The sequence below is a fragment of the Convolutriloba macropyga genome, chromosome 6, assembly GCF_964194025.1.
Source record: "Convolutriloba macropyga chromosome 6, txConMacr16.3, whole genome shotgun sequence".
NCBI lineage: Eukaryota > Metazoa > Xenacoelomorpha > Acoela > Convolutidae > Convolutriloba > Convolutriloba macropyga.
Window position 1 is genome coordinate 28,182,317 of NC_134473.1, and position 26,578 is coordinate 28,208,894.

General features: G+C 36.7%; 1 protein-coding gene across 3 annotated transcripts; it reads left to right on the forward strand.

The window, feature by feature from the left end:
• The first annotated feature begins 9,405 nt into the window (after window positions 1-9,405).
• Window positions 9,406-15,915, forward strand: LOC142340908 (uncharacterized). Of its 3 annotated transcripts, none has more exons than XM_075391680.1 (3): window positions 9,406-9,543; window positions 12,153-12,987; window positions 15,289-15,915. In XM_075391680.1, exons 2-3 carry the CDS (start codon window positions 12,357-12,359, stop codon window positions 15,792-15,794), a joined length of 1,137 nt encoding a protein of 378 aa, XP_075247795.1. In that variant the 5' UTR covers window positions 9,406-9,543; window positions 12,153-12,356; the 3' UTR covers window positions 15,795-15,915. The 3 variants fall into 3 exon arrangements, with proteins under 3 accessions (XP_075247795.1, XP_075247796.1, XP_075247794.1); XM_075391681.1 differs by having other exon boundaries at window positions 9,436-9,547; window positions 12,170-12,987; XM_075391679.1 differs by having other exon boundaries at window positions 9,451-9,543; window positions 12,170-12,987.
• The last annotated feature ends 10,663 nt before the right edge of the window (window positions 15,916-26,578 follow it).

The following is a 26,578-nucleotide window of genomic DNA, read 5'->3' on the forward strand; positions in this document are numbered from 1 at the left end:
CACTAACAGTTTCGACGAGATTGTTAGTCAATTGGAACCCATTGAAGAGAGCCAAACGTGCTTAAAGTTCGAGAACCAGGCTGCGATATTTCGGTTCAGCTTAGGTTCTTGAGTAGCCGCTACATTCGGTCCGCCAACCCGGAAAACAGCAACAGGACACGGACAGCATCAACGAAACGACGGCAACGAATCTTCGATTCGCATTAGTGGGCCAATCTGGACAACTATATCTAGACAATAACACTACGCCCATTGGTTTGGAGATTCTTGGCAAGCAGTGAACTATCGAGATAGTGTGGATAAGATGTGAACGTAGCATTCAAGCACCTTCATTGTCACATATGGGTGACAGCAATGTAAAAGAAATAATGACTGTTAACGGCAGGATGTAGAAGCTAGTAACCAAACAGTCTTTTGGAACTGAATTTGGCAACAGCGACAAAAACACGAAGATTTACTTGAACATCATCAAAAACCTTGAGAAAAGACATTTTACAGCGATTTCTACGATCACCATAGGATCGAAAGAGAAATTGGCGACAACATCAAGACAAGCCATGAAAAATACAACGCAATGAGAAAGGCATTAGATAAGACAAACCGGCAAATGGCGCAGTTGTCTGCTTGACTCTCTCGACAAAGAGATATCGACTCTTCAAATTGAACGGTCATCACAGGATTGAAAGAGCAATTGGCGACAACATCAAGACGAGCCATAAGAAATACAACTCAATGGGAACGGCATTAGATGGGACAAACCGGCAAATGGCGCAATTGTCTGCTTGACTCTCTTGAGGAAGAGATAACGATTCTTCAAATTGAACTCAGTCGTGTAATTGAAAAAAGTTAGGAATGTACCAAACATGCAGTAAAGCTCAATGAAGCTTACAAACGTTTTAGGCCAAACAACGAAGTTTGTCGAAACCCGGAAGAAAAATAAACACCTTTCATAAATTGGTGAAAGCAACTGCGAGAAGAGAGCTTCAGAAATTGATCAGAAGGTGAAGCACTATGAGTTATTGAACTCTCCATTGTCAACTTCAGTACAGCAGAAAACAACAAGACAAACCATTGTACCGAGTGGTTTAGTAAGCTACAGACATGCCCAGTCCACAAAAAACTACAGTGCAGTCAAAGGATGCAGCAACGTAAAAATACAGAGAACTGAAGCAAGAGAAATGTCTAACTCCAGTACATCAAATTGTCAGTAATGGAGTAGTAAGAGTCCAACAATTTCAAACTGCTTGTTTCCAGTCAAAATTGACAGAAACCCGAAGCTAGCTGAGGACAGAATCTGAGAACAGTAAGAACCTAACGGTAGCTGAGCAAATCTAACTATCAAACTGAGTCAAACTAGCCCCAGATGACAGTCTTTTGAAACTTCAGTTCGACCAGTGGATAATTCAAGAGATTTGGAATTTGCGTCCCCAATGAAAAAACTGCAGGAGCTTCAGCTGCAATAATATTTTTTCAATATAATAACAATATAATAAAGCAAGATCTGGAGATTCAGCTACAACAAAACTGCTATTACCAAACAACAAAGAAAGCTGTTCAAAAGGAACCGTGAGCTTCAAGAGACTCTCAATGAAGCAATTGATGAACTCGACGAAGACATGAAATACATTCAAGAACGGATCGATTCTTCACAGAAAAAGACGCACCCAGCAGAGAACGCAAGGAAGATAACAGAAGAGCCGATATACTTATCACTCATGTCCGAAATGACCGAATGACCTGATCTGGTGAAAGGACTCTTTGGGTTGGCGAACCACGTCAGCTGCACTATGTTCATCAACAAAAAATACTGCCAGAGTCGAAGCAGCTCAAAGTACTTTTTTGCCCTGTAGAAGAGATTAGAAACATTGCGCAGGAAACTGAAACATATTGTTTCAAGTCAAGCAAATGTCACCTCAAGATTGATGAGAATGTCGAAGCGACATAAATTTCCCAACCAATTTGCAATGGAAACTGTCCCATAAAAGCAGAACAAGGCTCCAAAGTTGAAACAAAGTTGCAAATTCATAAATATAGCCAGCCCTTAAGTAAGCTTTGGAAGAGATATCTTTAATCAAAAGCATAATTTGCAGTCAGCAGAGAAATTGATTCTTTACGGCAGAAAACGTATCCCAGCATTTTTCTATGCTGTTGACGCCATTTCAGTTGCTGGTGGTAGCAAAAAGATATTCCATTTTGAAAGTGGCCGAGAAAACTGGCCTGCCAAGTCATTACACAGGAAACAACAAGTGTTTGTTGCCAACAGAGCAGCAGAAATTCTGGATATCTCTTCAGTGGACCAACGGTGACATATAAAGGGTATAGAAAACCCAGCAGATTATGGCACAAGAGGAATATCCATTGAAGGACACAAAGAATCTGAGGGGCCAGGAATGACTCCAGAAAGATTAAGACGATTGGTCCAAGCCGGGGTGTCAAGAGCTTGAAGTAGAAGCAGAGCAAGCTATTAGCGCTGTAGCATCATAAACACAAGCTAAGAAACCAATTGACTGGAAACACTACAATTGCTTCGATAGAATCAGATATCTCATAACCTAATGCATGAGGTTCAAGACGAAGCAGAAAGAACATCTCAAAGCAGATGAGATCCACCAAGCAATTTTTGTTTCGATTGTTTCAAAACGAAAGCTTCCCGATTGTTTCAAAGTCGATAACAAACCTTTAAGAACCTTTAAGAAATCTTTAAAAACATTGAACCTTGCGAAACTATTACCCTTCATATCCTAGGATGGAACAATAGGAGTGAAACGTCGACTGAAACTTTCAGTTCTCTATTACAATGCCAAACATTCAATATTATTGACATCAAAACATCCAGCTCTACGACTGGTGTTGGAGAGAGCACATAGGGAAAACCTACCTGAGGGCACACAGTAGCTGGGAAATATGCTCCAACAAAAGTACTGGATTATCGCTTAAAAATTTGCGATAAGGAAAATCAAGTTCAGTTGTCTCAAATGTCGTTACAGAAAGGCCAACAAATTCAACCACCGATGGTAGACCACGAGAACGACTTGATGAACATGTTTTTTCCATTTACTCATACCTAAGTCAACTATTTGGAACTTTTTGAAGTCAAGTTCCTACGACGTTCACTGATGAGATTGTGCTGCCTTTTCACCTGCCTAACAACCAGAGTACTGCGTATCGATGTTGTTGCACAGTTATTGGACACCGAGTCATGTCTAGCTGCAGTGATAAGATTCATTACAAGTTGCGGCGACCCGAACACAGTCATCAATGACAACGGAACAAATTTCGTTGGTGCAGCCAGCGAATTGGAAGAATTCATGAAAGAAGGGGACAAAGCTAAGATTGAAAGTGAGTTAGCTCAGAAAAAGATTTTTTGGAAGTTCAATCCACCAGGAGCTCCACACTTTGATGGAATCGGGAAGAGACCTGTTCAAAGTTGAAAGAAAGTCATGATTGCAATCTTGGACAACCGAAGCCTCACTGAAGAAGCACTGTCAACGCAGCAGGCCATACAAAAGTCGAGTTTCTGTTGCAAAATGATTTTGCCTCTATGTTAATGACACAGCTCTGAAGCAGTGAAATTGGTTCCTGTATCAACGGAACTTCATCTCTCACGGAACGTCGTTAAGTGCAGTCATAATTTCCGCTTGTTTTATATTTAAACTTCACTAAAAATTGTAAGGAGCATTGAGTTGTGCTATTTTGCTATCTATTTTTTGCGCGTACGTTTGCGTAATCGTGACGTATTTGATTGTTGTAAAGGTGAAATCGCTTGGATTTTCTATCAGTTTTGCAGGGAGTTTTCAGACGCAGAGTAGTTGATTTGAACCTTGATTTTCTGAAACCGTGGTGAATATTCCCTCGATGAAGCTGCAAAATGGTGCTTTTTTGTTTTTCAAATTTCTGGAGCTTTTAACGACTTGAGGACGAATTTTGTTATTCAAGAGGTTTTTTTTAGCTGAATCAAGTTTAATGAGCAAAATTTTGACTTTTTGTATTCTAATCTTTGCCTCCTTACTTCTGTTTATGAACTTTGACTTCGGTATTTGATTATTGGATTTTAACAGTAGCTTAGCCTGTAATGTATAGTAAAGAGGAACTGCTGGTAACACTCAAGGTGAAGAGGTCGTGAGACCCTCTTTTCCCTTCCACAGCCTACTTTATCCCATACGTACCTACCCGTTCCCCCGCTAACTACCTCCCTCCCATCTGTGTACCTACCTCCCTCACCACTGTGGACCTACCTAACACCTACGTACACCCCGAACTATCTAACCCTCCAACTCCCAAACTACGTACCCACCACCTACTTAACCCTTTTTAGTACCTCTCAGATTCATGACTGAAGCTGGGGTGAAAGTCAATTTTTGCCTTTAATTCTTTTCCTCAGTTTTGAGCTATGCAGGGATAAGAAAATATTCTTATTGCCCGAATCTTGAACCGTTTCGATATTCTGCTGGCTCTGTTTTCTGATTTTGTGATAAGGTTGTGAGTTCGTTCTCCGTGCTTGTTGTTTTTAAAGTAATCAAATTTTGCGAAAAATATTATTACTGTCTGAGTCAGTTGGACTATCGTACCTCATTTTTCAGTGGTGTTTCAGTTCCAAATTGGCCAGATAAACATGGGCAATCAAGATGTAGTCATCCACTCATAAATTTTGAAGGGCAGACTCTTAATTTCAACAGCGACCAATACAATAATTATCTGTATTTTTAGAAGCTAATGGAAAAATAAAAAAAATGCAAAAAAACTAAAATAAACCAATTGGCTCAAATCGTAAACAAACTGAATATATATTGAACTTGTGTTTATTGAGAGAAAACAACAATGGGACAAAAATAAAAAGGGCAAAAATAAAAAATTATGATTGTACTTTCTGAAAACAACTAAAATTAAAGTCAGGACAAGCATTGGCTATCTAATGAAAAGAATGAGGAGCTTCATTTACAATTTCAGGCAAAACCATTGAGACTTGTCAATGTGCAGAAAACCATTCCACTTCAAAAAAACAAAATCAGACAAAAATTCAAAAGTCATTAAATTCCGCGGGAAACAGATTCGAAACCGCTTCCTGCTCAAAAAGTATAAATACAATATATTGCGTCTTCTTACGAAAAAAGGTATAACAACGTAGTATCAACGGCAAAAAATAATTTTTGAATGATAAAACAACAATGAGTTCTATATTGTAATGCGACCTCTCTCTTTACTGAGACTGCACTTTAATGTTGGAGTAGAAGAAGGAGTAAAAATGGCAACTTTCAAACAATGCGTTTTTTTTTCACAACCATTTTTTATTCAATGAGTAATAAAAACAAAAAAGTTCCAACAAAAAATGGCACAACTTGCACATTAGTTAGACTACTTTAGAAGACAATACAATATTAATGAATACAGGCAGAACTCGCAACATGTCTGTCCGTTGTCCTTCATTCACATGTAATTTTAAACTTTCAAGTTTGGTTTTTCAATCGAAAGCTTTCTGGTCTCTTATTAAAGAGGTTTTTTCGCTGAACCAAGTTTGATGAGCATAATTTTGACTCTTTTGTATTCTACTCTTTGCCTCCTCACTTCTGTTTATGAACGTTGACATTGGTTTTTGATTATTGGACTTTAACAGTAGCTTAGCCTGTAATGTATTGTAAGTAGGAACTTCTGGTAACACTCAAGGTGAAGAGGTCGTGAGACCCTTCTTTCATTTCCCCTACCTACTTTATCCCATAATTAACTACCCGTTCCCCCGCTAACTACCTCCCTCCCCTCAGTGTACCTACCTCCCTCACCACTGTGAACCTACCTAACCCCTGCGTACACCCCGAACTATCTACCCCTCCAACTCCAAACTTCGTACCCAGCACCTACTTAACCCCTTTTAGTACCTCCCAGATTCACGACTGAACCTGGGGTGGAAGTCGACATTTGCCTTAAATTCTTGCTCGTCAGATTTGAGTTATGTAGGGATAAGGAAAAATTTGTATTGCCCGAATCTTGAACCGTTTCGATATTCTACCGGCTCTGTTTTCCAATTTCGTGATAAAGTTGTGAGTTGGTTCTCCGTGCCTGTTGGTTTTAAAGTAATCAAATTTTTGGAAAAAATATTATTACTGTCTGAGTCAGTTGTACTATCGTCCTTTATTTTTCAGTGGTGTTTCAGTTCCAAATTGGCCAGATAAACTCGGGCAATCAAGATGTAGTCATCCACTCATAAATTTTGAAGGGCAGACTTTAATTTCAACAGCGACCAATACAATATTTATCTGTATTTTTAGAAGCTATGGAAAAATAAAAAAAAAATTGCAAAAAACTAAAAAAAACCAAATGGCTCAAAAAATAAACTAACTGAATATATATTGAAAGTGTTTTTATTGAGCAAAAACAACAATGGGACAAAAAAAAGGGCAAAGATAAAAAACTATGTTTGTATTTTCTGAAAACAACAAAAACTAAAGTCCTGACAAGCATTGGCTATCCAATGAAAAGAATTAGGAGCTTCATTTACACTTTCAGGCAAAACCATTGAGATTTGTCGATGCACAGAAAACCATTCCACTTCAAAAAAAAAAAACAAAATCAGACAAAAATTCAAAAGTCATTAAATTCCGCGGGAAACAGATTCGAAACCGCTTCCCGCTCAAAAAGTATAAATACAATCTATTGCGTCTTCTTACGAAAAAAAGTTATAACAACGTAGTATCAACGGCAAAAAATAATTTTTGAATGATAAAACAACGAGTACTATATTGTAATGCGACCTCTCTCTTTACTGAGACTGCATTTTAATGTTGGAGTAGAAGAAAGAGTAAAAATGGCAATTTTCAAACAATGCGTTTTTTTCACAACCATTTTTTATTCAATAAGTGATAAAAACAAAAAAGTTCCAACAAAAAACGGCACAATTTGCACATTAGTTAGACTATTTTAGAAGACAATACAATATAAATGAATACAGGCAGAACTCGTAACATGTCTGTCCGTTGGCCTTCATTCACATGTAAATTTAAACTTTCAAGTTTGGTTTTTCAATCGAAAGCTTTCTGGTCTCTTATTAAAATAAGAAAATGGTTTAATTTATTAAAAAAAATTAGCATCCCATTATAATTCGAAATGTGTTGCATTCATTTGTTAAATTAAACAATAAGACCAAAATTGCTCTTGCTATTTTTGTGGGTCCAATAAAATTTTAAAAAGCTTAAAAATATTCCTCAAACAACTAATTCGGTCATAAAAATCTTTATATCAGAAAAATAACAATTTTGTTTCTTTATTGATATATATTGGCGAAGAACTATTTTAAATTGACTGAAGAGCAGCATTGGACATTTGATTGTTTGGATCTTGTAATCAGACAACAAAAAGAACATCAAATGCCTGCAAAACTCAAAAATCTTTTTAAAGTTGGCGAGAACAAATTGTTGGAGTCATTAAAAACGGCGACATTTTTTTCAAAAAACACAAAATTATTTCAAGTCTTCCTCTCTGGAAACTAAATGAGTAAAACGTTTATTGCATCTTTAAACAAAAACAGACTTGCTTGTACTTGAGTTGTGAAAAGTGGACAAAATGTTTTAAAGGGACAGGCCCAAATTACCATCCGAACAATTTTTCATCGCAGAAATCATTGATGAAACAAAAACTGGCCTTGCTGCCGTTGCGTAGTTGTTACAAAATGCAAAGGCTTCAAAATAATTGTAAAATTTTTTGACAATCTCAGTAGAACAATGACTCTTATTAGAACAATAAAATTTTATTGGAACAAAAACAAATGAAGCCTTTTTTCATAAGTACTGATTCAAATGTCGAAAGAATGCTAAATTTTTACATCCAGATTATTTACTTGGATATCAGAAAAAAAGGCCTTGTCCCTGTAAAAAACGATTGTGTCAGCAGTTTTTATGTCTGTACTGCCAATCAAACTGGACAAAGTTGGCCAAGTAGGCTCATTTGATGCCATTTTTATGAAAAGAAGAAGAAATGCTGACTTTTCACAAATTTTAACCAAGAAAGATTATTCAAACAATTCAGCAACTCTTTTATCTTTAAAATTAACAACAATGACACCATCGTTGACAATTCAATCATATTTTTTAAAGCAAAACTTAAGCAAAAACGAAACAACGGAAATTAGGCTCAGGTTAACAAAAATTTAAACCTCCGTAGCTCCTGAGAAACAGCGAAATTCGAAAAACGTTTTTCATTTCAGATTCTACGCTGGACAAGTTTTTTAGTACCACTCACATCTATATACGCTGTATACAACGGACGGCGAAGATGACAACAAAAAAATTTAAATTGAGTTTATAGTTCCTCCTTCACTATAAGTTGTTTCGTAACAAAATGTACTTCACTGAATCTTCACACAGAAATGAAGCAATGTGAACTTCGGAAATTTTAGACGAAATCGCGAATGCCCTTACAAATTTAACAAAACAAAACCAAACAATTAATATAACAGAAATGGAAAAAGGGCAAATATGGTAACAGTTCACTCATAGAAAAATTGTCAGCAACAAACTATCCTGTGATCTTAGAATGCTGACAAACAATTTAACGTTCAAAAGAACTGTAAAATAAATTTCGCTAACTCAGCTGGAGACCATATTCTTGAATCGACAGCTGACATCATCCACGCCTTAATTTTTAACCTGTAGTGGGAGTAAGCATGATTACTAATCGAAGTTCCTCGAATACGTTTTGTGTACAAATTTCTCAATTTATAAATTTAAGTGCAATCAATTCATTGGAGAGCAAATAAAAATGTATTTTTCTGGTTGATTTTTGAATTTGTACGGAGTCCAAAAAAGCTTTGATTGATGGTTCAGTACCCAACCCCCCAAGCTGAACATTGTCGTAATAGAGACTTTGATGCTATCTTGGGTTATGGTTTGAGTCTGATCTCTGATTTTAGGTTAGCAAGTTAAAATCAACTAGAAATCATGTTGGAAAACGGCATGTTTGGTATCGAGCAAGAAAATGACACAACCATAAATTTTAAGTCGTTTACAATCTGATACATGCCATCAACTTGTGTTTCTTGTGTTTTCAAAGGAAGGTACGTTTGAAGTTCCTACTGTGGATTTTGAATTGAATTCTAACGAAAACAGCCAGTAACAATACATCAATATAGTAAATAAAAAAGAGTTTTTAAAATCTTGCAGCTTCTTTAAAATTAATCCAGCCAGACATTAAAAACTTTCGCACTTCTCAACTCTGTAACTTATTGTTTTAAAACCCTGCTGTGCTGACTCCAACTGATCTTTGAATAGGATTTGTATCACATGATCATATGGTGCAAACTTAAGAAATTGCCGTTGAGATTAAACAAAGAAAAAAATTCTAAATAAAAGCAAATCTCCATTGAAATTTTTTATTGCGCAGCGTTTCATCTGACATCCATTCAAACAAAAAACAGTGTCATCTTTTTTATACAATCGGACTCAAGTTACTAAACAAAATAAATTATTAAGTTCCTCCGTTCATTTTTCACCGTAGACTTCAACATAACCAACTAATGTCGGACAATATGCTCACCAACGACCGATGAAATCTGGATTCGTCTGTATTATTCTTCAGCCCGGAGAGTAGTAGAGCGCTGCAATAGTTTTTATTCAGTTCATAATATTGTTCACGAGTTAGATTTCGAGAAAAAAGGAAAATTGTTTTAGGGCGTTCTCCATTTTGTTTTTTAGGATTAAACTCTCACTAATTGAAACCCGCTGCTGAAAACTGTGAATGGGAGAGTAATTTAGATGACACAGAAGCAGAAATTCATGGATACAGAAGTTAATCAATTAGTCAAAAGGTTGTAGAAGAAACATAACCGGTAGAAAATTTGAGCAGAAAAAAATGTAGAACTAATTATGCCCAGAACAGGACATATCAAAAGGCAAGAGAAAAAAAGAGAAAGTTCGAGAAAATTGCAAACATTTTTCGAACTTTCAATATTATAAATGAGAATGGTACTCGAATGTAGTTGGGGACGGGGTTGATATTGTGAGGGGATTTAAGAATTAAATCAGTAGGTAATTTGGAGTTTTATTGGGGGGATGAGTCGCTGGGGTACTTGTGTGAGGGGTACGGGGGGTAAGTGAAGGTGGGAAGGGTGAGGCAAAATTTACGGGTGACGGGGAGGCCGGCAACTGATATAATAAATGGCGGGGGAGGGGGGGGGGGGGGAGGGCAATGAAATTGTGTAGGAGGGGAGCTTTAAAGTATCCAGAGTTTTGGGAATAATCTTTTCGCATCGAATACTAAAAAGGGTACTAACTACGGAAAAATAGAAGCAGCAAAAGTGCACTAAATGTCAATGCTCACCTTGTAGTAGTCACTGTTAGAAAAAGGATGTCATATGTCGGATCATTAACAGATATTCCTTAGGTAAAAAAAAAGCCTTTTGTAATACGAATACCCTTCTTCAAGTCTTAGAAATGTAAACACATCTATAAAAATTGCTTCAAATTGGGTTTAAGACCAATTACCAACAAACTTCCTTAATTACAAGACTTGATAGAAAGAATCCCAAGAAATTTGAAAATCTGTGCTCAGATTATGTTCTGATCAAAGGTTTTACACATCAAAATTCAATCAAAACTCGTCAAGTTTTGGTCAAGTCTTGGCAAAAAATTGCTAAATTATAGCCAATTTGAGCAAAGCTTCCCAAACTTTGACTCAAAACAATCAAAATGTTGACTCAAAAGAAACAGCATTCAAAAGGCAGTGTAAAATATTACGTGGAATTAATTACAAATAAATTTTTCAAAATGAAGAACATGTTTTTGAATAAAAAATAAGCTGGCTGACCTTTGGATGGGTGCTTATTGCCTTGGTAGTGCAATTGAAATATAATAATAAGTGAAGAAATCTTCGTTGTTTTGCAGCCCAAATTAGCTTTTGAATACCTTAAGTAAACAATACCCGGGTACTCAATTTAACAAAAAACTCAAGTAAAATATGAAAACCCAAGTCGGATAAACTATAGTGTACTTAAGTTAAGACTATAGTTAAGACTATACCTCAGCGGCCTCTAGAACTTGCTATCAAACTATCGCAACCGAAAATGAGATCGAACGATCCACTGAAATATGATATAGCATTATTATAAAGCCAACGATGCTAATTGGTAATTGGAATATTTTAAGTCAAACCGCCATTTTGGTACTGAGTAAGTTGTCTTGTTTCCCCTAAATATGATGGTTACTTGTAGGACTCAGCAAAAGCACATTAGTTAGATATTATCTGCACTTTGACTTCTTTTAATCTTCAGAAATCATAATGGAATGTGAAGTCTCAGCAGCAGGTAATTAAAAATCAATAGAATTTAATTGTTCGCACTTTTTATGGCAGGTCACTACTCATATTTTTTTTCGTGCTTATAAATCTTTTCTCAAAAAAAAATTGCTTTATCTTGCATAAATGTTTTTCAATGCAGAAGTGTTCGCAACATTATTTATTTTGAATACTTTTCTCGTACGATAAATTTTCTTGTACACTAAAATTTCTGACGAAACTGGTTGAAAAAAACCTAGCTTAATTGATCTAGGACTTTATTGATTTCTCTGAAACAGCATCTGAGAGCCTACATAAAAACATTCGCGATGATTGATTCGAAACCATCTTTATGATGCTTGGATTTAGCTTATAAAATATTTCACGAGGAAATTTTCGAGACCATATCCAAGACAGTGAAACATACTTCAGCTTATAAGAAATTTAAATTTTATGTTGAACAAAACAGCAAAACAAAGATTGCTAAGTAGTTTTTACATAAATTGTATTGATATAAGTAAAAGAATATTACTGCCGGCATAATATAAAATCGTGGAAACTTATCTTGACTTTCTGGCATAAAGGAAGTTTTAGGGGATGCATAACAGTTATTAAAATCTACAAGTGTGCATGTCCTCAGCGTAATACACTAATATAAAATCTAGTTTCAAAATACCCAAAACCGGAGTAACAAAGATAGAATTCACAATAGTACTAATGCTCGAACTCTATGAAAATCCCGATAATTGGTGGATTCTTAGAACCGATGCTGCTTTTGATCTAAGAAGCGTCAATAACGGCTTTTTTGTTTAATCATAATTCGAGTTAATTAAAATCTTAATCTTGAGAACGGGTTACCGGTTAAAGCAGCTCCTACTACTCGCCCTTAAATTTACCAGAGTTCACATTTCTGAAGTTTTACAACGCAAAGTAGCTACAATTCATTCAAATTTTACTAAATATTGAATGCGATCTTACTAAATATTATTTAGCAATTATCAGTAGTACAACAGAATTGTTATCATGCTCTTTGTACTATTTTTTTCATAGAATAACTCCTCTCTTCAGCGTCTGCCGATTACTACACATATGCCCTCTGAAAAATGTCAATATATTTGAAACAATTTATAATTGTGTTCCTTATACTTTGCACTCTTCCTCTTTATAATTACTTCAAACCAACAGAGCAATTTTCAGAGAAAATTTTAAATTCTGGAGAGTTTCTGAAATTTGGAGAAATGCAGAATACTGAAGTGCTTCAGAATGGTTCCAATTTTGGGGAGATTATGAATCATCATTTTTTCCAGGATCTGAATTTTACGGAAAAAAGGAGATATTTTCTGGACGGCAGATCATACAGAAACCCATGCATACAGTTCGAAGCAAACCTAACTTCGGACATTTTTGTAAACTATGAAGAAAGAGAGAAGTTTGAGTCAAAAGAGCTGGAAATTTTCCAGAGATACAGGTTTCTACCAAAACGAGTTTTCAAATCGACTCCTCAGATTGTTTTTACAGTTGGTTTGGAGTCCACAGGCCACCATTTCTTCTGGGAAGCATGGACTCGAACGTGCAAGTTGGTGAGAATATTGTGTGAGCCAGAGAAAACTTTCAATCAAATCGTGTCTGATGGGCCTCAACGACAGAGACTGTTGGGTCCATCAGCGCAAGCACAATTGAAGCAGCAGTTAGAGTTGTACAAGTTCAAGTTGCTCATCCTTAACACATATCCAGGTATGAGATGGAGCCATAGTTTGGAATAATCCAAAACTATCTCCAAAAGATACAAAAACAGAGAACCTCAGAAAAGCAAAACCATTGTAACGAAAACTAAATCGTTTTTAAGGATGATATTGAGATTTTTTTTGTCCCTACACCAAAAAAACTTCGATTTGCGCCATTAGATGATTTGCTGGATCTACATGTTGTTCTCAATTCCGACAGATTTTCAATTTCAACACAACTTTGTTTCGAGTTGACACCATCCAGTGGGATTTCATTCCTCAAAAGTATCACTAGTAACTTTAAAATTTCTCTCAAAAGCAGTTCAATCACAGCTAAAATTTGACTGTTTTCTCTCACAGTATCAATTGAGTCGTGTTTTCTGCAAAAAGCGAAGATTTTTAGTTTATGTGTTTAAGTTAAAGTTTTCAGAGTGTTTTTGAAAATAAATTTTTCTATGATTCTTGTGAAAAGTGATTTTTTCAACTAAATGGAAAAAAGTCAAAACATACATTATCAATTTTTTGAGGTGATTGGAGTCAGATGATTGGTCAAAAAAGTAATTTTTAGAGACTTAGACAAAAATATTACCAAAAAACTTGTAAATCTGAACTTTACAAAATCCAGAAAAGGGAAAATCAGAAGTTAAATTTTATTTATTTCACATGCATATATAATAGCAGAGTCATTCTTTGTTAAATGAAAAAGGTTTTCAGTAATTTTGTATCAACTCAAGCTATTCCTCATTCATTTTTCAAAAAAAAATGTTTTCTCTTTGCTCTTTAAGTTTATCGTTTCGTTGCTGATACTCTTCAATTTAAAAAGTTATTGACAAAGTTTATAATTCTTTGCTTATGTCTATATTGTATTATTAATCAATCAAGCTAGTAATCAACAGAGAATTTCTCCACACAGATTTGAGCCACAAATTTTGGATCTTTATAAGAAAGTTTTTAGTTGTTGAAATAATTTCGATAAAAATGGTTTTAATAATATTTCGAGTAATAAATTACAAACAAACAACGAAAAAAGAGGGTTTAGCAGACAATTTACAAGCAAGCCTGTCAGAAAACAAGAACTGAGTTGATTCTTTCGTCAACCCTTGAAACAATTAGAAGTTTTTAGAAACACGAATATGTTGGAAAACGAACAATACAGATATTGGTTCTGATTTAACAGGAGCTTTTTGGTTCAGAAATGGTTAAAATAATCTGATATCACAGATGAATTGAACAGTTTCATAGAACTTTTTGTCATCTTATTTTAATTAGGCTATCAGACGCAGCTGCAACCGATTTGTTTTCTGTTGTCTTGTCTGTATTCTTTCAGTTTATGAAAAATTAGTAATAGATGAGAGAAAAAATAGTTTTAAAATTTTTGAACGTGCAAAATTTGCGTAACAAAATAGTTGTTCTGGCATAAAAAGCCTGAGAGCCAATTTTTTTTGAATGATATCACAGCTTAGATCTTCTCTATTGGAAGCCTTTCATTTTGAAAAAATCATGAAATTGACACTGGTTTTGTGGTGAAAGTTTTTGCTTTTTCCCATAATAGTAAACTAAAATTTTTGAAAGTTTCGTCTCTCAGAATTTAGGCGTACTAGTGTCAATAAAAAACATATTAAAAATTCTGAAAAGCTAATATTTAAAAAATGTAAGCGGAAGGAATGCCGTGTCGGCGTGAGAAATATAAATTGTGAAATACCGGTATTTCCAGAAAAAAATTAAAAAAAAACCAAATTGTCTCTTGAGTAATTATTTCAGTTCTTTGAGATCCTCACAAAATTAGCACTTCTGTTTCGCCGCCCATATGATATCGATTGGTCAAGATAGCATAACAAAATAAAATTTGTACGCATATGACGTTCTTAACCGACGGTTAATTGAGCAAAATATTACAAACTCATTTTTATTCTCTTAGGGTTTGAGGTTTGGTGGTTGCTTATTTGGAAAAAAGCGTTTTGTAATCTGTTTAGTCCACTTTTTGTTTATCACTGAATCTGGTATTATTTTTTAATGTTTTAAAGCCCATGTAAAATGGTGTTCAACGTATTCATGAGCATGAACAAATTAGTGAACAAAAGTCACATCTGCAGAAAGCATAAAACTATCTAGATATATGATGCATTATGAACTCGTAAGCCTATAGTTCTTGTAGTTTTGTGAGGAGGTTAAGTTCCGTAATTGAATCCGATCTTTTTTGGAATGTAATTCATTATTAAGACATTTTATCATTATATGGACATTTTCAGCAAATCTGATCTGGATGAAAAAAAACATGTCCTGTTCTGAGATTGGACTTTGTATGTTTTAGATGCGTCACTAATGCATTCGTATCCAAATGCCCGACCCAAAAATTGTACATTTGTGCCCGATATTCGTCAGCTTGCTGGACTTTTCGAGAAGTGGGGTTACGATTTCCGATTATTATTTCTCGATAGAAACCCAGAAGATATTATCATTTCGAGTTTACGTCGTCGCTTCGATAAACAAATGCTGCCACAGTGTAGAATGTACGTTTTTGCTTTGAAGGCTTTGAAGAATCAGCTGAAATCGCTCGACTCACAATTTTTTGCGGGGGCAATATCGCTCGAGCGCACACGTGAACAAAACAAACAATCATCCAAAAATTTGATGAAGTCGAGTTTGAATCTCACAAATGAAATGGTTGACATGCTATTTCATCGGTTCAATCAAAAACGAGCCAATCAGTGTATTGACAGTCCGAATGAAAACCAAAGTAAACTTCTACAGTGCAGAGATCAATATTTAAACGAGTATTTTGCGTATAGAGAATTCTGTGACAAATTTTTCGAGTAAATGATTCCAGTGATTAAAAATATCTGAACAAAGTGATCGATGACAGAAATAGAGCTCTATTAGATGTTGAATAAAACATAAGTGTGTAAAAATTGCGAATTAAAGTTACATGCTGCATAAAGCAAATGATGCCAGAATAATTTTTTTATTTGTTATGAATGTTACCTTGTTTTTTTGTGAAGAATACTTAAGGCAGAACCGATGTGGGCTCCTTTTACAGCTACTTATTTCTGCGCGCGAAGTATACTTAACTATATCTCTAAGACTAACCGACTCTGTAAAACACTGGGAGTAAACTTCTATTATTACGGTGGTTAAGAAGTATAGCACCGGAGTCAATGGTATACACATGGTGTATCTAACTAAAAGACTGACTACAGTTAGTTCAGTTCTCTCTATAAAAGAGAATAGTGTCTTCTCAGTCTCTGATTGTTTGAAGGTGCACATTCAGTATTTTCACCGCTACATCTATCCGGGGTTGAGAGTTTCAAATCCGATTCTGTGAACCGTTGCAGAAATACGTTGAATGTGTCATCCTCGTTGAAAAGTAGGGTGAAGTGGGTGACGAGTTGTGTCCTCTCTGAAGTGGATTGTGACTTGTGTCGTCGTCTGAAGTCCCTGTCAGTGAAGTAGTGACTAGTGCCGTCAGTGAGGAGGTTTGTCTTGTGAGACCAGTAAGGGTGCCAGTTACAAGGTGTGCTGGCCAGTAACGTCAGTCCTGTTGAGAGTATGCCCAACTGCTCTCACTGTCTTGTAGGGAGGTTTTATTCCCAGTCTGTAGTCTCTGTCTCGTTTGCACGAGGAGAATTCTGTTTATCTCAACTTGGTACAAGGTTTGAACCAGTCCGATTTACCAGCTTACCTTCTGGTGGAAATCCATCTTTTAGCTTCTGTGTGAGCTATTTTTCCTATTAAATCTATTAGTGAGATTTAATACTTTCTTTTGTAAGTCCCGACCAGGAAGAAGAAGAAAAGAACTGATCCTAATCTTCAGTCTTGTGGAAAAAGAGAAGAATATGTAAAAAATATACATTTGGTAGAGACGAGAAAGTTAAGATAATAAAGAACAAGAAACAAAAAAATAGTTTTAGATGAGGTTTTGAGATCAGTGAGTCTCGGTTTTGTGGGTCTGTAAGCCCAGTGTGGTTCTGTAGGGCTGTGGCCTACGTCCGGTATTCGATCTCGAAATCCGGAGCTCGATTGTCTGGATCTCAGAAGAAGGCGAGGAATTCCGGATCACATTCCAGACAAGCAGCAAGGGCACGTGGATACAGATCAACGTTACAGTGTGGGTGTAACGCAAGAAGGTGATTAAAGATTTGTAGTTCTTCTTGTGAAGGCTGGCGATTTTCGAGCTCATCAGCCATCCAGTCTCTGTAGAGGAGGTTGAAGGTGTAGCCATAGGTACAGTTCGTGGCGCCTCCTTCTTCACATTTTAGTTACTCGATTCGGACGAGGAATGGGCGATTAGTCTTGGCGTAGAGTGGAAAAAATTTGAAATAATTCTTAATGGGGTCGAAATTACGATGAGTGACTTCACAAATTGCTTTGTATTATGTAGCTGTAGTTCATATAATTTGGTGAGGTCAGCTTTGTGTCAGCATATTGGACGCGTGAATTCATGTGTATGATCGGGTTGGTGTGTTGAAATTTGTGCTGCACAAATGAGTAATTGTGCATTGTGTGAAGCATGTTCACCCGATTCACTTTGTGAGCAGTGTTATTTACATCCATCTGTGTAGGATGTAAAAAACCAAATTGTAAATAGGGTCATATTTGGCATATAGATTGTAGGATGCAGTGTCGCGACTAAAAAAGGTGTTAAGGTAGTCATTTGGGCGATCTGCTAGTGCAAAAAAGTACTTCGACAGATGCCAAAATCGTTCCGTGAAGCGAAAATTGAGGGGGCAGTGTAGGCATTGTAGAGGCAGGTCTTTGTCCCGTCCTTCTTGGACATATTCGTTCTCTGATTGTCCGATAGAACAAAAACTGGCTGTTGGTTTCAGTGTGTGCAGTGGTGGGATGGATGTATAGCTGATTCTCTCTTGCACGTGTATACCTTGGATGGTATTAATGCCGAGAGGGTTTGAAAACTCGTGGAATCTGAAATTGGGTCCTTGTGACCTGTGTGAAATGCCGTCTGTTGGCGCAAAATGGTTAGGCTGTCCGAGAGATGATGAGGGCTCTGGGCCTCGGGGAGGGCTCGCTGTGTGACGAGCAGGCGATTGTGAAGCCTGTATCAGTGAGGAGCGAACGGTGTATATTTCATGTGCTGTTGCCCATGGACGCCTCCTGGGTGGGGGGTCAGTGCAAGGGTAATTGTCAGTTGACGTAGGTCGGTCGTAGAGGGGTGGCTGAGGAAAAGATTGTTGTGGTCTCAGAGGTGGCGAAGCCGGGCCGTACTGCGGTGAGGGTACCGGCGGGCGTTCTGTATGCGGTGTTGGATTCACTGGCAGTGGGTAAACCAGTGGCTGTGATCGTTGTCGTGCTCAACGGATCCTACCAGAGTACGCCCAGTTGGGGGTAACCGTCTCTGGTGTAGAGTGACCAGATTGTTCCGCTGTGGCCACTTCATCAGCCCAAGATGGAAGCTTCGTAGGCTGAATTGGTGATTGTGTTGTGGAGACTGCGGTGTGCGCAGTTGAAGATAGTGGAGGCGGTTGTGGCTCATGTTCCTTGAAGTAGCTCATGTGACGAGCTTTGGGATCCTGTAGGGACTGAGGGTGAACTCGTGTCGCTATCGATGTACAGGTGAATTTCACCTGAACTCGAAGAAGAAGTGGCTACTGAAGACAATGGGTTCACCCGCGCATAATTTGCCGTGTCCAAAGACTGTGGCTGTGTGGAAAATTGCGCCATCGTGAAGAGAGCGGGTGTTTGCGTTTCGCAACCTGGCTCGGGTACTGTGGGTGCCAGTACCAACGGAGTGAGGGGTGATGGCAGAATGTCATCAACCTCCAACATGATGAGGTTGTATGCCGTAGGCTCGACATTTGGGGGGATCGGTGAGCCTCCTTCTTGGTGGGTAGAGACTGCAGTGGAGTCACTAAAACAAAAAGAGTGTTAAAAACGAGTGATTGGAAGGTTAAGGAAAAGGTCCTCCGGAATTTCTTGGTAATCAGGATCTTTATTAAGAGAGTCGCGTGAAAAAGAAATTTCACGTGAGCGTTTACGCTTGTTAGGTTGAAAATTGTGCAGGTGTAAGGATTGAAAATCTTGTTTCGTACGAGAATCAATTGGTGTTTCATAGCATTGATAAATAGAAGCGGGTAGACTGGATATATGGCGTTTATTTGAATTATTGTGTACGGGGGAGGAGAATTAATTATAGATATTTTCAAATTTTTTGTGTAATAAATTCAATTCTTGTTGTGAGTGTGGAGTGCATCTGTCGACTGAGTGTCGACGTTGTTTTTTAGGTGAAGGTTGTTTGTATAGTGTAGAGTCGGATTGTAACACATGGAATATTGTTTGTGAAAATACTCCAAAAAATCCAGAGGTTATAATTTTAGCCAATGTGATATTGGGTCCTAAAAGTGATTTTAAATTATAGGTGTTAAATGCACTACGAATTAGGTCGAAAAGGCACTGTACAAAATTAAATACATTCCATATTATGGCTATTTCTTTTAATACGTACCAAGGGTAACCAAAGATTTCTATGAGTGATTATTTTAAATAGTTGCCAATGATTAAGTCACGCCAATCAAGTCGGCGGAGGATGAATTCTTTGCCGCTAATAAAAAGTTTGTTAAAATAATCGTTATATTCGGTGCGTAATTGCGAGAATTGTGCTTGTAATTGTTCCTGTTTTGTAAGATCTGCAAAATTTACTGCGCGTGCTTCTTCAAATTTTTCAGCTGCGTCATCAACTAATTGACTAAATTCCATCTTAGCTATCGATTTGGTCCAGGCGTGTTGACTGTAAACTCCGAGTTGTTGTGCAGTAGAATCAATGTGGGTGAAACGTTTTTCAACTTCTTCAGGCGTGAAAGTTTTAACGGGGTTTCGCGCCTTAATTGTATAGGGTGTTAAGCAATATGTGTCATCGTCGTTTGCATCGAGTGGGATTTGTTGATCAAAGTTTTCAGATTCACATGGCGCTTTAATGGACCAAGGGAAGGTCATACGGGTGACTTCGTCTACAAATTGTAATTTGTTTTGATGGTATATAGGAACACGTTCGAAACATTGATTCTCTAATACATAAAGGATAAACAAGGATTATATAAACAACTGCACATTGAAAGAGTGAACATACATTTTGATTTTCAAGTGTAGCGAATGTGTGTCGCTATCCTGTAATTATATAACCATTTAAAGGAAATTTCCGGGTGAGTAAAATGAAAGCGGTTTGTTTAAAATCGCGGTCTAAGTCGCAGAGTTTCTTATAAATATTCAAGCTTGTTTGATCCATTTCGAGCAAGATTCGAATAATCATGTAATCGAGTTTTGCATCGGTCTGGACATTAGGTTGAACAGCGCCAAACCAATTTTGTTTTCTAAGCAATTCGTATTTTTTTGATTTGTGGTATAATTGTGATTCTTGTCGAATGACATATCGATCACGGATATTTGCTTTTGTGTAGGGTATTAAAGAGGGTGGTCCGCCAGGGATTGTGATGTGTATGTCATCAAAGTCGGGCGACGTTTTTCCCGAGACAAAATAAAATCCTTCTTGGTATTGTATAAAAATGTCTTGATATTGTGTGGCGTAGTATGGGCGGTCTTTATTACATATGTAAATAGGTTTTGTGAGAACTTCAAAACGTGAGAGTGCAGATTCATCATAAAGGTGTTCTTGAAAGCGACTTGAATACATGTGTTCAGTGTGTTTATGGCCAGGTTTAGTTTCATTCTTTTCAAGTGTTTCAATAAAGTATTATTTTAAATTCAATCATGCCTGCATATGATCGTCCAACGTCAAAAATACAGCAGTGGTTTTCTGGTGCCCAAAATACTGTGGCTTTAGTAATGTGGTTTGTAGGACAGTGACCTCGTTCTATATCACATCTTATGCGAACTTTGCTATAGTACATGTGTTTTGAGGCAACATCAAAATGAGAGTGATGTTAGTTAATTGAAGTGATTATCCTGGTGAGCGGATGACATGATATTCGTGTTCTGGGTCTTTACCGGGACAATTAGCCCAGGGACCATCTTTGAAGTTAGAAATGCAGTTATGATCCCGTGGGTTATAAACCATGCTTCCGTGTTGGAAAGAAAAAGTTCTATAACGATCTAAACGAAAACGGCCTTGTTTTTCTTCTATATTAGCTTGCCAGCATGGGTTGTCGAATACGTCAAATTGTATCATTTGAAGGCGGTAGCAGTGTTTGCTTATTAGACCAACGCGTACAATTTTTCGACGAGCTTCAATTTCTGTTGGAAAGAAAGGTCGTTCCATATTATTAACATACCAATTATCGTGATCAAACCGAAGACCTCTTTTGAGTGCGATTTTGTGACAAAAGCTTTCCTTATCGCTAAGTTTAGCGTGTATGGCGTAAGCGCGTACTTGGAGTGTTCGGATTTGTGAAAAAATTGTACTTGTGCGATGAGATTTTTGAAACCGGCTTGCTTAATTTTACAATCGCCAATTTTTTTGATTTTATGATACTGCATATTTGTGATATGCTTTGGTAAACAATCATAGTTGGTGACACAAAATCTTGTATGCCTGAAAAGATATGTTGGTCTACTTTATTTGGTTGTTTTATTGGAATTGGAGAAGAAAAGAATAAATTAAATAACATGAGAATTAAATTTTTAGTGGACATATGTAGGAGAGTCCAGAGTGTGGATTATAGAAGACAAAAAAGCCTGCGGCGTTTTTTGTGTATCTATCATATTTATAGTGTATTTCTTGACAAAAGAAGGGTAATGGATTTGTTTTGACTCACCTGGTGGGTGAAATATTAGTTTGTCTTATTCAACAATTATTTCAACCGAGAATGTGATTTCTGATTGTTTAAATAATTCGTGATCTCTTTGTTTTTGAACTGGTGTTATTTACAATATTTAGAAATTCTTTTTTTAGCCCAATTATGTTTTTGTTCTCCGTTGTTATGGTGTCCAAAGAGGACGGGTGGGGGAACAATAAATTTGGGATCTAATTTTAGTGGTAGAGTTGGGTAAGTTCGTGTTGTATCTGGTTGTTTCCCAATACAGTGATCAGAATGTTGATCAACGTCTGACATAGGCGAGTTGGAGCGTAAGGTGATAATGGGTGATGTAACCGAAAAATTAAGTGGCAGTGAGCTTTCAAATGAAGGTGATGAATTGATGAAATGACTATTTTAAAGGAGTGATTCCAGTGTGCTTGTGATAACAAACGTTCAATATTAGTTAATGGTCCTTGTTGCGGTTTAAAAGGATTATTCGCAATTTGTGATGCAGTAGGTGAAGGAAATTGACAACTAATGGATCAGAACTAGAACTGTCAGAAAGTAGGCTAGTATCATTTGTGGTATCGTGAATACCTGAGACAGTGTGAATTGGCTGTGGCAATTCGGAGCTACTAGCCTTATCGGTGTTTGCAAAACTTATTGGTTGAGTGGAAAATTGTAGAGTGTTTGAATAGTTAAGTATTTCAGGTTGTGGTGCTCTTGGAGGAGCTAGTATAGATGTGAAGGGAAGGAGTGTCGTATTTGGAAGAAAACCAGATTATTGTAGTAAAATTTGTGCTGTTATTTGTTGCTGTTGTTGTGCTTGCGTTTGGTGTATTTGCGTTTGACTTTGATGGGGTAATATGGGATTATCGATTGTGGGGTAAACTGGGGGAGTGTCCAGTAGGACGAGGTCTATCTGTAGATTTGGCAGTAGTAATATCTGGGTATGGGTGTTCCTCGGTTATTTGTGTTTTTAGTTTTTTAATAAAGAGTTTAAATGATGACTTTTTGGTAGTTTACTGTTTAGTTGCTTCACTGTATGAGCAACTAGGCAATTCCGTGACAGGGGATCACCTGAGTTAGTGTTTGATTGTTGACTAGAGGACGCAATTGTGATGATAATCTGTGGCCCAAAGTGGCCCAATTTTCGCAATAATAAATTTTGTAGTTTGTAGTGGTGGGGATAACAATTATTAAGAGATTTAAAGTGAGTACACTTACTCGGATTGCTGCTCAAGGTGATTCTGGTGGGATGACATTATAAAGGTAGATGAGATCTAAAGTCAGAAGAAAAGACTGTTAATAATTCATCGAATGTATAGTCTTTTCGTTCGCATGAAAAGAGAACTTGTGGTTATAAAAATTAATTTGTTTTGTTGTTGTTTGAGAATTTGTTGGTATTGTTCATCCAATCTTGGGAGTTCTTTAAAATATTTTATATCATATGATGCTGGGATAGCATCAAGATTAACAGTGTAAACAATATCTGTATATAGAGTTTCAGAGAGTTTTGGTGTTGTTTGTGGTGGGAAGATAGGGAGATAGAAAAGAGCGATGTGTTCGTTATTAAATTCTCTAATATAAAAAAACCCATTCACAACAAGTGTGTGAATATGGAATGTGATCTAGAAAATATCTTGAAAGCGGACCTGTCTAGGTTTAAAAATCTGAATATATCTAAAAGTATCAGCGTACGGTGTTATTTTATACAATACTTCGAGATTGTGTTGAGAAGTTATGTCCATAACACATAAGTTTTTTTTAAAGATGGTCCTTTCAGTACTGTGGGAGTGAAAGTTGTAATTTGAGTGTTGTTGTTGTCGTTGTTTTTTCTTGAGCAAATTTGAGAGCTTTCTGGGAGCTATCAGCGAAGTCAGAATTCGAAAGTTAGAAAGAATGAAGAACTGTACTGTGAGACAATTCTTTTTTTTAAAGAGAGAAGAAGTGAAAGGTGAAGGTATCTTAGAAAATGAAAGATTATCTAAGTTTTGAATTAGAGAAGAGTGGAGAGAAGAGCTTAGGAGATTTTCAAATAGTGTTGAAAGAAAAGAGAGAAAGAGAGAAGCAGCTATGTTTCAAGAGCGGTGGACTGAGAAGTGATTTTAGACGATATGATTTTGCCTGACAGGTACAAAAAAGTTATCGAGTCAAATCTTGGCAAATAAATGCGATTAGATTTTAGTTAATTCTCTTCTTGTTATTATCGTGGAGAATGGCCTAAAATTCCCTTCTTTTCATTTCCTGATAGAGGGCGTTTTGTAGTTCTGCTAGGATAGCAGGTGAAAAGATAGTCCGTGTGCTTTATTTTTTGAGTTAAGGGGTTTGGTTAACTTTCCCAGTAAAAGTAATTGTATTCGGGAAATAGGAGTGAAAGAACTATCTGAATTATTCATCTCGTATAAGAAAATGAGGGAATTGTACTTTTATCCCTTGTGTATTTTGTAGCTATTCAGCGCGTTATGCTAAATTGTATTCAGCTATTGAAAGCGAGAAGAGTGATTTAACGTGTGTTCTAGCAGCGAATTGTAAATAATTTTAAGTGTGCGTTGTTCGTGAAGCCGAAATTTTTGATTGTGGTATAAAGTTTCTTTAGTCCTTCAAGGGTTGTCAACGAAGGCGAATCTTTCCTGTAGTGTAGTTTTGCGAAGTGTGTTCGGGTATTTCAGACAGGTTACTAGGTAGTTGGGGGGGGGGGGGGCGGGTGGGGGGAGGTCATCTGTGGATGGCTTCTTTAAATTGTCCAGAATAAACGAGACAGTCTTCGACTTGGTATGTGATGGCTTCGTTGCATGGAGTTTTAAAAGTGAATTATCCGAGAAGTATTTCTCCATTTGTTCTTGAACGAAGAGTTCTTTGGGGTAATATGGTACTATATTAATTCTATGACGGGTGATTTGTTTAACTAACAGAGAAATCTTCTATTTTATACGTAACCAATGTAGGAGTATTCCCTATTTTATAAAGTCCAATTTTTTGTGGATGAGTATTTTTTGATACTCAAACTTGTGTGGTTTTGTTTACAACTAAAACATAAGTATTTATTTTGAGCAGCGGCGATTCATATAAATCGCCGTTCCGAAGCGGCGATTTATAAATGTGCGTGAATGTTTATTTTGGTGTAAAAAATTATGTACTTCGTTATATACTTCCGAATGCATCTTTTCACGATTAAGAAACCAATGTGCAAAGGTTACATTCTGTAATTTTTTAATTTCTGGGTGATGACCTAAGTGGTCAGTATGTGTATGACCTGGGAATGAAATACAGGGCGACTTATCTGTGGGTTTACAGTTTCCCAAGCTATCTGTAGTGGAAGATAGGTTGAACATTATGGGTTTCTTTGGTTTTTGACAGAACACAAGTTCATATGGTGAAAGATTCATGTTGGTCCTATCTTGTGAATTGAATGCAAACGTTACTTTATGCGACCACTTGTCATATTGTGAGTCTATGACTGTTCAAAGAAAGGTGTTTAATTGGCGATTACTATTTTCCACGAGTCCATTAGACCACGGTGCGTATTGCGTACGTGGTTTGAATTGTACATTATACGTACGGCAGAAATGTGTGAATTCTCCGTTAATGTATTCTTTTCCGTTATCTGTTACCAAATTATCTCGAATGCCAATTTTAACAATCCAGTGATCAACTAGTACTGTGAGTGCATTAGTGGCATCATTTTTGGGTGAAGGGTGGAGGACAACATAGTGTGAAAATGCGGCCACAATAACATATACGTAAGAGTTTCCATCAGAAGACGGTTAGATTGGACCTTTTGTATCCATGGAAATACGGTGATTGAAGTATGGTGAAACTTAGAAATGGCTGTTGTGATGCCATTAAGAGGTTTGGCATGGATTTGCTCGTTTGGCAACTTAAGCAATCTTGTGTAAGTATTGCTATCCATGTATTAATGTTTGGAAAATTGTAGTTTTCCGTGGTTGTTGCGTGTGTTTTTTCACGACCAGGGTGTCCTGGAAGATTATGAGAGTGTGCTTTATAAAAAATAACTAAAATAACTAGAAGTAGAGAGAGTGGTAGGCAAATTTTTGGTGATGTTGTTTCTTGAATATAACATAGGAGAATATTGTTTTCGTTAATGCTTAAGGTTTGGAAACGTCAATAATAGTGCAATAATCTTTTATTTGCTCGTATAGTGAGTGAAGGTGTTGGGGGAGGGGAATTTTTATACTGTTTGCAAAGTAAAAGTTGTCTTAGGACTGGGTGCTGTTGTTGTGCTTTATAGATAAGTGTTCCGTTTACTTCATTTTGTTCTTCGTAGAAGTAGTTATAAAGGGTGTGTGACTTTTATATAAAGTCGTCCATTGCTGGGAGTGAAAAATTTATACTATTTATTAATTCAGCGTAGTTTGCGTCGTGATTGGATTATATGAAGGGTTCTGTTTTGTTTATGTTCAGTGTGACCTCAGTGTGTTGTATAATAGGATAATTTTTTGGGGATGATTAGTTATTTTTAAATTGTTGTAGTTTTTGTTGGTGAATATTCTCCAAAGGCTGTGCTTTGGTTTGAATTTCATGAGTGTCTGTAGATACTGAATTAATATACTCTTTTGAAACAGCGTAGTGACACTGTATAGGTTGTGTATTTTGTTTATGTGTAATTAAGAATTTAATTGAAACAGGTATTTCGACTGTGCGAAAACGCTGTTCGTCTTGTGTTGTAGTCGTGAGTCAATCTGGAAGTGAAACGTTCTTTCCTTCCGTTCAAATTAAATGTAAGTTCGGAAATTTTACTAAAATTAATTGGAATTTGTAATCTCTGTGGTTTGGTTTATTCTTTTGTGTGGATAAAAACAAAATTGGTTTATGGTCAGTGTATAATATTTTTGTGTTGTCAGATCCTTGAATAAGAAATTAGTGTTCTGGAAGTGC